Source organism: Equus caballus, chromosome 6 (genome assembly GCF_041296265.1).
Source record: "Equus caballus isolate H_3958 breed thoroughbred chromosome 6, TB-T2T, whole genome shotgun sequence".
Classification (NCBI taxonomy): domain Eukaryota; kingdom Metazoa; phylum Chordata; class Mammalia; order Perissodactyla; family Equidae; genus Equus; species Equus caballus.
In genome coordinates, this window is record NC_091689.1 from 48,261,598 (window position 1) to 48,273,807 (window position 12,210).

Below are 12,210 nucleotides of genomic sequence, written 5' to 3' on the forward strand. Positions count from 1 at the left end.
TCTGCACAGAAATCGAAATATAATGATGTACACCTGAAACTTATACTATGAACAAATTTTCCCTCAATAAACAAACAGAACAAGTATTTAATGAGCCTCTACTGTCTAGAAAGGCATATGGGAAGTAGTGAGTAGATAAAAATGAAAACATGGTCTTCAAATTCAAAGAGCTTACAAACTAATAAGGAAAAGAGTTTCAACAGCAACCCAAACAACAGATCATCTTTCAGACTGAGTGGATAGGTAACATTCCTCGAAGTGGTATTTGAGCTAGCTTTATAGGATGAGAAGGATGTCAACAGAAGGGAAGGTATTCTAGGCAGAAGGAATTTTAGCAAGCATTCGATGCTCATGGTGCTGACGGCAATTGAAGAACGACTAGTACTCTGGTTTGCTGGAGCATGTTGCGAGTAAAAGGGAAAACTGAGTGTTGAGGATGAAATGGTACTGTGGACTTTATTCTGTAAGCAAAGGAAAATCATTAACGGCAATGAGTAAGGTAAGAAAGGGCATGAGGAGGGCTTGGTTTTAGGAAGATTACTGTGGTGGCAATACATAAACTGAATTGGAGCTGAGAAAGCTAGAGGAAAGCCAACTACCTAGAAGGTTATCAGAATGGAGACAGTGAGGAATAATAAAGGTTCCCATTCGATTGTGAAGGCAGATCAATGTACAACTGGGGGGCTGAGCTACAAAATGACTGTCCACATTTTTCCCCTAACAAAATCTATGGTTTGGGATATATTTCTATCAATGATAGTGTCTCACAACCCTAGTAATGATAAGAAAGGCCACGGCCGGGGAAGCCATCTAGGACCCGCCCTCGGAGAGCCAACAGGGGAGGCACAGCAGAATCTCTGGAGAGAGCATATGCATTACTTTAAAAAAAAAAAAGAGCAAGCGCCCATATCTTTCTGATTTATCTCCTGTAAGAATCACTGAAGAACTCCAAGATCTTTCTGGCTTCCAAAGTCTCTGACTCTGACTTTAGTTCTCTCTTTTATACTGATTCCCCTCATTTATGCTGATTATAGTTCTGGGGTGTGAGAGGTAGCCTAGATTATGAAGAGAATTTGAAGCAAATGAAATTAACTATATCAGCAAATAAGTAATGAATATAAATGATCTCTATAGAGTGAGCTCTGTGGGTTTAGAACCATGAGCACAGAGGTCTAGCTTCAATTTAAAAGCTCTATTTCTTGAGAAAGAGTAATAGATACAAAATATCCTTTTATTACCTACTGGCCCATTTTGTATTAGGTCAATCAAATTAAAAAAGTAATGAAATAGGCAAATTAAAAGAGACACTACCTTTTTCCATATTTTTAATTACCATTATTGCACCAATACAGCATACGCTTTATATACATATATCTTAAACTTCATTTTCAATTTTTCAGCAATTCAAATACATAATATATTATCATCTTGAGACTACAAAGAACACAACATGGAGGAAGATTGAGAAAACAGGTTCCCAGTAGTCAGTCACTAGTGATTCTATAGACTTTCCTTTTAGTGTTTTCTATTGGAATTTTAAAACGTCCTGCCAAGGCTCTGTAAGAATAGAGCTGCCTGCAACAGAGGGCAATGAAAAATAATGGACCCAAAGCTAAAGAGTCGAGAAGAAAATCTGGGAGAAAACGTATTTTGAAACTAAATGTAAGGATTCCCTTTAGCCAGATTGTACACTCCCAAATAGGTGCTAAGGGAAGAAATGATATCCTCCCATTTCATCCTCAAAGTTGCCCGTTTAACAAACAAAACAGATAGTGCCCATTCATCTAAGAAAGGGACCTCTCTTCACAGTATTGTAAAAGGAATGGTGGGGCAAAAGGAAAGAAATGTGATGGGAGATCAACTTGCTTTTGACATACCCTGGGAAATGGGTACCAAAGCCATCACTTGGGCAAAACCTATCACAGTTAAAGCTGTGACTCCCCAGCTTCCTTCAAAAATGACAACACATGTACTAGCAGCTTTCTACTGAAGAGCTAGATGGATTGAAAAATATGTTTACGGAAACGGGCCAGATACCCAGGCAGCAAGGCAACGTGGGTACTGAACAAGAGTTAAGTGCTTTCACAACCTCTCTGCTCTACAAATTAGGTTAAAAACCCTAAACCCTTCAACTTTAGGTCAAATAATGGGGCAAATACCAAGTAAAGCCGTGCTTCAAACACAGCATCTAGATGAAGCTGCACGAAAATAAATGCTTCTCTAGAATATAACTTGGAAAACACAGCCCCTTGAACCTTCTTCATCCAAGAGATCCACTGATCAAAGACTTGCACTATTCAACAAACAAAAGAATAGTGGAGGCGCCACCAATACAACCCTCTTATCATAGGAAGAGACACGTAAACACATGAGAGGGTGATGGAGGTGCACCCAGCAGTGGCTGTTCACTGAATAGGATAAGCCTGAAGGAAGAGATGTAGCAGAGACCCAGGAAAACAGGTCGTTCTTCATACCTATCCCTATCAAAATTCTGAATTTGTAAACACTGAAGTCACTCTTGTCCACTCTTAGAGTCTTGGGTTAATGGAAAAAGAAATTTCAAGGTTTTTATCTCCCCCTGAAATTGCTAAATAGGGCTTCACAAAGAGGAACACAAGGGTCATGAGATGATTTTGAAATAAGTCTAAGAATTTAAAAGCTGGAAAAAAATTTTAGAGGTCATTTCCTTATCAAAGAGACCCTGGCCTTTTGAGGCCTGCACAGTCAGCCACAAGTATGATAAGACCCACTATTCCTCTGCCTAGACAGTGAACAGGAGATAAGAGATACTTTCTTGGCTGCACAGCACATAACAACATAGGGGAGTGACATAAACCAGCTTGAATGCAATGGAGAAGCCATGAAAAAGACTGTCCAGTAATTGTGGTTCTGGGGAGGGAAGGGAAGGAATGTGTGGTTCCCTCACAGATTGGTGCCCTCAAGGTCATTTTTATTCTTCAAGTCTGTCCTTAATGTCCTGTCAATGCTATTCAGAACTGGACCCAGTTGGATGGCTGTGGTGCCTGGTTTGGAACAGAGCTGCAAGACAGGAGAATAGAGAGAAAGTCAACGGCATATTAGGGTAGCTACTCCATTTTTAATAGTTTCCAAGAAATCACTGCCCAGAATTTCTGAAACTACACATCACAGCAATTCTACTTAGCAAAGCCTGAAAGAGCTCACTCAAACTCCATCCTACAGCTTTCTTATCCCACCATCACCAGAACTCCTATACTTCCTTACCTAGAATTCCTGCCAAAGACTCTATGTGACCTGCAAATGCCCTGTTTTCCCAGATCAAAGATCTCATTTGACTGTACATACCATCCATACAGGCAGACCTTGGAGATATTGCAGCTTCAGTTCCAGACCACCGCAATAAACCAAATATCACAATAAAGCAAGTCACGGGAATTTTTTCATTTCCCAAATAAAATATAAAAGTTTACACTATACTGTAGTCTATTAAGTATGCAATAGCATTATGTCTAAAAAAACAATGTAAATATCTTAATTTAAAAATACTTTACTGTTAAAAAATGCTAACCATCATCTGAACCTTCAGCAAGTCATAATCTTTTTGATGGTGGGGGTCTTGTAAAAAACGTAATATCTGCAATGCACAATAAAATGAGGTGTGCCTGTACCCTGATTGAGAGTATGCTGGTTTCACTATGCTCATACCTAGATGCAGTGCTAAAGTCTCCCCACAAGTCACTGCTTGCAGAAACTGGAGCTGGTGCTGGTGTCGTGACAAGAGCAGGAGAATCCAAATCTAAAAGGATATCTGAATATAAGGTATGAAAAGAAAAAAGAAAAGGGGAAACATAATAAAAAACTTAGAAATGAAAACTTATGTTCACAACAAAAATCTATACACAAATGTTCACAGCAGCTTTATTTGTAATAGCCAAAAACTGGAAACAACCTCGAAGTCTTTCCGTGGATGATGGTTAAACACACTGTGATCCATACTATGGACTACTACTCAACAATAAATAGAAACAAACTATTGATATAAACAACAATTTAAATGAATCTCAAGGGAGTTATGCTGAGTTAAAAAAGCCAATCCCAAAAGGTTTATACTATACGCTTCTATTTATACAATATTCCTAAAGTGACAAAATAATAGAGATGGAGAACAAATTAGTGATTGCCAAGGGTTAGGGACCCAGAAGGATGGACAATTGGGCAGAAGGGAAAGAGGCTAGGAGGGAGGGAGCTGTGATTATAAAACGGTAGCACGAAAGATCCCTGTAGTGATGGAACTGTATCCTGACCATGGTGGCAGATCTAGGAAGCTACACATGATAGAAGTGCATTGAACTAAATACACATATACACAGAAATGAGAAGAAGTAAACCGGTAAGACTGGTAGATGGTATCAATGTCCAATTCCTGGTTGTGATATTTGACTATAGTTTTGAAAATGTTACCATTGAGGGAAACTGGATAAAGGGAACACAGAATTTCTTTGCATTATTTTTTACAACTGCTTGTGAATCTACAATTATCTCAAAATAAAAAATAAATCTAAATACTATCTCCAGTGTCTTCTGGCAACACTTACCAAAAGAAGTAGGCTTTAATCACTTTTACCTCAAAAATTCCAGAAAGTTTACTCTTAGCAATCAATTATACGAATTATCTATATCATCCAATACATTAAGTTAAAACTCCCAGATTGTAATATTTAGTTCTCTGATCTTAAGAAAATTTCTTTCCAAGTTCTAATGTTCTCATTCTTTAAATGGAAATAACTATTAGTTATTCTTTTTCCCACCATAGTAAGGAAGAACAAAAATATATGGACAAATGAGATGTTGTCTCATTTTCTCCCAATTGCCCTTGTGAAGAAATCGAAAGGATTACAAAATAACATTTACTGAACGGCTACTATTTTCCAAGTACTGTCCTTTGGGGCATGGCATCATTTAACCTTCACAACCCTGCGGTAGTTTTACATCTCCATTTTGCAGATAAGTAGACTGAGACTCAAAGAACTTAAGTAACGTTACTAAGCACATTCACATATAATGTAGCAGAGCCATGACTGAAATCTTGGTCCATCTAACTCTCAGGAATACTTGCATCTAACCAAGATACAATGAAGGAAACAGTCTTTCTTAATATCCACCCATTTTCTGCCAAAGAACCTACCAGATACCAAGACTCTTGGTTCACTAGAAAAGCTCTGATCCTTGCTAGAGGCTACCAGAATCACCTTGTCAGTACCAAGTGCCATTTAATAGCAAAAACATCAACAGTCTCCTTGGCAAATAAGTGTTAAAATCTAAAATATGATTTCTCAAAGTTAAAAGTACTAGAGAGATTTACCTGCATCACTACCTCCATGGTTAGATTTTGGAATGGGTGGTGGAGTGACATGATTGCTGATGGCAACTGAGGAGGACGGTGGGGGAATAGTGACTTTGCCTCCAGGTGGAGGTGGGAGTAAGCTTAGGCCCCCAGCCCCTGCAGTCTTGGGCTTAGAAGCACCTCCCTTCTTGGTTGTAATGTTCTACAAAGAAAAAAGAGAGGGAGAGGGAGAGAAAAAGAGAAGTCATGGCATATGGAAATACAGTGGGGGTGGAGGACCAGGTCGGGGAAGAAAACCATACTCACCCCAATACTCAAGGTGATAGTCTGTCCCTCCTTGAAGCCCAGATCCAACTTGGGACGAGTATCCATTTCCTGACATTCTTTGGAAATCTCAGATTCCTGCTTTACCCACCTTCAGTAAAAGAGTAACTTATCTTAATTTGAGATTCCTTGAAAGCACAGTCTGACACACATATTTGAGTACAGCTAATTTATGTGAAACAGAACTCCACAAAGCAGAGTGGGGGAACGTGAAGAGTGAGAAAAGAAAGGAAGAAAAGTCAAGAAAAAGGGCAAGTGGAGGGGCTGGCCCTGTGGCCGAGTGGTTAAGTTCGCGCGCTCCGCTGCAGGCGGCCCAGTGTTTCGTTAGTTCGAATCCTGGGCGCGGACATGGCACTGCTCATCAAACCACGCTGAGGCAGCGTCCCACATGCCACAACTAGAAGGACCCACAACGAAGAATACACAACTATGTACCGGAGGGCTTTGGGGAGAAAAAAGGAAAAAATAAAATCTTTAAAAAAAAAAAAAAAAAAAAGAAAAAGGGCAAGTGGGGTTCAATACCACTGAGGAACCACACAAAATGCATATTAAAGTTGTCCCTCCAAAGGAGGGCATTTAGCCACCAACTTCCATCCCCCATGCTTGAGGGCTGCCCCGAGGCCGTGTTAATTCTTCAGTCCTTTAAGGCTGCACCCCTGTGCTGAGTGGTCTTCCAAAATTTTACAGTCTTGAGGCAAAAAAGTAGAAGTATGTCTGTCCTTGAGGTAGGAAGTTGACAGTGTGCATGGTGCTGTCCACCAAAGCTGCATCAGAATCAGGTGGGCTGAAGAAAAGTTGCAGTAAGCACAAAACATGTCAGCTACGTGAAGTAATAAAATTGGCATATAACTCCCCACACACTTCACATACCATCCTGCTGTGATTGTATGCCTCTCTCAGCCACCTAAAAGTAAGGGCAAATTCCCCAGAGGCGTAAACAAGAGCATCATCTCAAACCACTGCACAAGGGATCTAAAACATATGCCGGGCTATAAGGAAAGGATAGAATAGATAGAAAGATAACGTAAGGAAACAGAGTGAATGGGAAGACTTCTATTCACAATGAACTAGTTTACCAAATAAAGAAAGCAGGAGGTAAAAGAGAGAGTGTCCACTCAATTGAGAAGTAGCATTCTCAAAACCATTTAACCTGGTAACCAAGAACAAGCTTCACTCACTTGAAGTGATCTTGCAAGGAGACGTTAAAATCAAAGGCATCACCCCGATCTGTGAAGCCAATGCCAATGAAAGCACTACGCCCTGTGAAAAAGATAGGAAGGAATACTCAGAATAAGAAGTGTCCCTTAGGAAAAATCCTACCCAATGAAAATATAACAGTTACCCTAACTAGATAAAATCTGTGAATGTGAACCATTTTCTCAAAGACTAGGGGTCCGCAAACTACATACAGCTGGCCCAAACATGGGCCAAAGACTGCCATAGCTTGTGTTTGTAAATAAAATTTTACTAGAACACAGCCACGCCAATTTGTTTACATATTATCTATGGCTGCATTCACACTACAATAGCAGAACTGAGTAGATGCAATAGAAACCACCTGACCCGCAAACCTAAAATATTTACTATCTGTGTCTTTACAGAAAAAGTTTGCCGACCTCTGGTATAGACTATGGAGGAAAAATAGAGAAGGATTACCCTAGACATAGATGATTTAAGACAGCCCCACCATAAAACCACCATAAAGAATGAATAGGCAATATGTGTTCATTCTTTTGTTACATATGCATTTTGATTTATTTATGTCTACCCATTAATTACCATGTCTTGAACTCGTGTCAGTATCTATTACAAATAACATTTAATCCTTCTCCTTTAGCAACTATATTAACTTTGGTGAAAGGGGAGGAAAAATTTAGTAAACTAAAGTAAGATACATGCAATTGGGTCACACTTTCATTGAAGTACATTACCTATTTTCCTAATCTCATCCCATTCAAAATTCCAGATGTCTTACCAGTACCATCCTGGATCCGGATTACAAAGTAGCGGCTGGAATCTGTCACTGTCTCCACAGCAATACCAGGATATTGTTCTACTGGTGCCTGAGCAAAGAGCTCCCCTGACAGGAAAAAAAAGACTTTGAGCAAAGGAAGCAAAAACCTAAAACTCCAATTAACAAGTATTTCCATTCCAGTCACTTTAAGTACTTGAAGGTGTTTTTAAAAGCACACTGAACCAATATCCTGAATATGTTAGAAGGTCACCAGCAAAGATTACCTGAAACTTTATCCTCGAGTTTGATATAAGCAATCTTCCCTTTAGAAGTGATTCGGAGACGACCAGTCCAATCAGGCTGATCTAACTTCCAGTCAGATGCCCTAGGACAGGAAAATGGGAAGCCTCAGGCCTAGGGTCCACATCTTTAATATACTAAGAAGCTACACAGAATCATTTGCCATATTTCTATTTCCCTGTCCTGGATTGCTTATTCTTTCTACCTATTAAACAACCAACAAGGATAACTCATGCTCCCTTCAATATAGACGCCTCATGTTATATACAGTCCAAAGCAAATAGAAGACCATGTTACTACCTGAGGATTTTGGATTCCAATAAACATCAATAAAAACATGCATAAGTACAAATAAAAGCAATTTTAAAAAACTGTCATAATGATATTATTTCCATACTGTAGATAATATTTTATATAATAGTGTTTTACTGATCAGATAACAATAAAGTCTACTAAATGAAATATACTGGGTAATAGAAGCCTTCCCAAATCCCTAAACATATTACTATCTTTCATTGAATTCAACCAATATTTATAGAGTGTGTATGAAGTCACAGGCACTATTCTAGGTGCTTGGTATACAATAGCCAACAATCAAGATTCCTGCCTTCATGAGGCTTACCTTCTAAACAGTAGACAAAAAAAAAAAAAACATAATAAATAAGTAAAATAATTCCTATCTCAGAAGGTGATTAAGTGCTAAAGTAAAAAGAAAATGCAGAGACAGAAAAGGGAGACTGGGAAGGTAGCGGGACAGTGAACAGGTTGCAGCATTCAAGAGAGTAGTCACTTTATTAAGGTGAAATAAGAGCAAAAATGTCAAGGAAGCAAGAGTTACCTATGCAGAGATCTGGGGGAAAAGCGTTCCAGATCAAGGACCATGCAGCGCAAAGGGGCTAAGGTAGGCAAATGCCTGGCATGTTGGCCCTCAAGCAGGGAAGCCACTGTGATTAGGATAAAGTAAGAGAGGAGGTGGGAGAGAGAACAGAAGGCTGGATCACATAGGACCTCGTAGGCCAGGCTAAGAACTTTGGCTTTTACTTTGAGTGAGAAAGAAGGCATTGCAGGTTTTCAGCAGAGATGTGACATGGTCTCCTTTTTATTTTAAAAAAGGATTACTTTGTCTGCTGTGTGTAGAAGAGATGTAGGGATATGAGCGCTGAAGCAGAGGGATTAGTTAGGAGACTACAGCAGTAATCTAGGAGAGTCATGATGACAACTAGGAAGAGAGTAGCAGAAGTGTCTCGATTCTGGATACACTCAAATTTAAAGCAGCAGGATTTTCTAATGGACTGGATGTGAGGTAGACAAAAAAGAGAGAAGACAAGGATGACTACAACGCTTTTAGTCTGAGCAAAGGAGTCGCCAATAATTGAGATGAGGAAAGCTATAAGGAGAGAATGTCTGGGAAGAAAGATCAGGAGTTCAGTTTTGGATATGCTGAGTTTGCGAAGTCTAGCAGACTTTCAAGAGAAGATAAAGAGTACGTAGTTGAATATAGGAGTCTAGAGTTCAGGAAAGAAATGTGGGCTAGAAATACAAAAGTGCATGGAAGCATTATAAAACACTGAATGTTTATAATCTGTGTGATAAATGAATTTGAATGACATCTAAGACATTATTCAAATATGACCAATTTTACAAAACACCACATTTGTGATCTTGTTTTGCCAGGAGTGTGGAAAAGGGAATGCAAAGTAAAAGTCATTAATAGCTCATCCTTTAGGAATCTGAAGACTAATATTCGCAGGTTAGAAAGGAAACAATCAGGTTTATCTGAACAAGAATGAATTTAACAAGGGGGTAAGCAAAAGGTGGAAAGGAAGAGAGTGAAAATTAAAATCAGCACAGATTTTGAAGAGGATTTGTTAAGATAAATCCTTGTCATGCCCTTGTCTCTTGCTGCCCTGCCCTGAGGGACTCAAGTACCTGAATCTGATCCAGATTAGAGCACTCTAGAGGTCCTCTGCCCATTAAATTTTTTTAAATGACTCACTACTTATTCTACCATACTATCAAGAGGTAGACACTGTGTAAATGGTTATTGAAAATATTAAGAATGAGCCTACAATGTGTGTTTCTTTGGACAGGTTCCTTGTCGTCTTATCGTGTGTGTCTAGTGACCAATATTTAACAAATTCTCAGTAAGTGAATGGATATTCATGGCAGCAGTTTTGCTCAGCCCTCAGCCTTAGTTCCTCTCCCACTCCTAACACCCAGCCTAAATAACTCCTGGTTTTGCGATCTTCTGACAATACTCTAAACTGGCCTCATATTTTCATTTGCCTTAGCAATAAATCCTTACAGCAGCCATATGCAATAGGCATGAAAGCCTGTCATCTCTCTCTCTCTCTCTCAATGAAGGAAATGACAATAACATGATAAATATTAATGCCTAACTTCAAAGTCCAGCATTCTTTTTATCACATAAAAACACACTATACAGTTTAATATTAATTTAGCTGGGGAGGAATGTAGTGATGAATAAAAAAACAGTTTTATAAGTTGGGAAACCATTTTCCAATCATTTTTAATTTTCTCATCAACCTAAATTTTCCTTCCATAAGTCTGGTCAGTGAAAGTCTGGGAAGCAACAGCTTACACTAGGTGAATCAAAGTCATTTATTCCCTCTGATCTTACTAGCCATTCAAAGAAAGGATTTCGCCTGCTTCCTAAAAATCCCAGTTTCTCCTTTAATGTCAGCCTAAAGAATAAATTGTGCTCATAAGGTAAAATGGGTCCTGCTAAACAACAAGAAAGATTATGCAGACAGAAAGAAAAGTAATATTTATCAAGTATCTATTATATGCCAGGCATTATGCCCATTCTCGTGAAAAATTAAGTGAGAGGATCTTGCAAACTAAGTAGTATTATATCCATTTTTATAGATGAGGAAACTGAAGTCCAAAAGAGTTAAGTGACTTGCCAAAGGTAATCCACCAAAGGTAAGCCAGCAAATAAATGAGATCACGATTCAAACTTTGCTCTGTTCTCTTCACTCATACTAAGAGAAGAGCGGTTGATGATAAAAATGCCTCTTGGAGGATAAGAAATGTCAATAACAAGCATGGAAAACATAGAAGGATAATGAGAAAAAAGAATAAAAGAGGAAAATTAAGAAATTGCTTTGATGGCTCAGTGCAGTTAACTGACATAAGGATAAAGGCTGTGGATAAACTAGGAAGTGAAGGCAGAGAATGCAGATGGGTAAGAGAAGGAAGGTCTTTTAAAAAGCCTGAAGTCGAAGAAAAAGAAGAGAACCCCACTTCAATGTATATCAAATCCTTTAGGAAGTCTTAACACCTAAAGTTGAAAGTCATGAGCTATTTTACCTTATTCAACAGTTCAATCGATGCTAATTTATGTGATTAAATGTAATCTACTTATTTCTTCTTTCAGTTAACATTTACAGAGTGCCCACTATGTGCCAGACACTGTGCTAGACTCTGGGAACATAAAGTTAAAGAAGACCTCAAGCTGTTCATAGTCTAGACTGGAGAAACAGGAGACCAAGCAATCAACTACGACACAGAAGAAAGACCACTGTGAGAGACACAAGCATAGGTGCTATGGAAGCACACAGAGAGCATACCCAAGCCAGACTGGAAGGGTCAAGGAGGCCTTCCCAAAAACAGTGATGTCTCAGATGAGCCACACATATTAGTACCTGTGACTACCATCAAAAAGCGTGTAGATTCCCATTCACAGTCAATTTGGGGTCTGATTGAAAGCTTGAAATTAGGACTACTTCTTTGACAAAAGGCACAACCCACAGGGTCTAGTGCACAGGTCAGCAAGCACAAAGATATCGATTCAAGATGAATGAACCTCTGGTAAGGAGGCAAAACAACAGGCATAGGGAGAGGATAACCTTTCAGCCAAGGTAGTAAATGCCAAGAGGAAAATCAGGATGGTGATGTGGCTCAGAGAGAGGAATAAGAACAGTATCATATATTTATAAACTGCTTTACTGCTTCCTAAATCCTTTCACATTTATTATATGATTTCATTGAATCCTCCAAAAACTTCTGCGGGGTACATAAATAGAGCAGGTTTTATTATCATTAACTTCTTTTTTCCTATTTTACAGATGAGAACACTGAGGCTTGCAGAGCTTAAGAGATTTGTCCCAAATCATACAGTTCTTAAGTTGCCAGGGCTCATACTCATATTATTTAACATGTAACCCAGTCAGTTACACATTAAGTCTTTCGACTACATGATTTCAAGACTTCCTACAGCATCTTCAGACTCTCCCAGTCATTACATTACAAGGTGGTTTGTTAGCCCTACAGAGAAAATGCTGCA

The 12,210-nt window shown here is 38.9% G+C and overlaps 1 protein-coding gene across 4 annotated transcripts in view; it reads right to left on the bottom strand.

The window, feature by feature from the left end:
* Positions 1-1,308: 1,308 nt before the first annotated feature.
* Positions 1,309-12,210, bottom strand: part of NECAP1 (NECAP endocytosis associated 1) — a 30,674-nt gene continuing 19,772 nt past the window's right edge. For all 4 annotated transcript variants that reach the window (XM_070270970.1, XM_070270968.1, XM_070270971.1 and 1 more), the window contains 7 exons: positions 7,886-7,986; positions 7,623-7,727; positions 6,826-6,907; positions 5,630-5,738; positions 5,342-5,525; positions 3,685-3,787; positions 1,309-3,039 (listed from right to left, as the gene is read on the bottom strand). In XM_070270970.1, the coding sequence (XP_070127071.1) occupies positions 2,991-3,039; positions 3,685-3,787; positions 5,342-5,525; positions 5,630-5,738; positions 6,826-6,907; positions 7,623-7,727; positions 7,886-7,986 (733 nt within the window). In that variant the 3' untranslated portion in view covers positions 1,309-2,990. The remainder of the gene's footprint in view (positions 3,040-3,684; positions 3,788-5,341; positions 5,526-5,629; positions 5,739-6,825; positions 6,908-7,622; positions 7,728-7,885; positions 7,987-12,210) is intronic.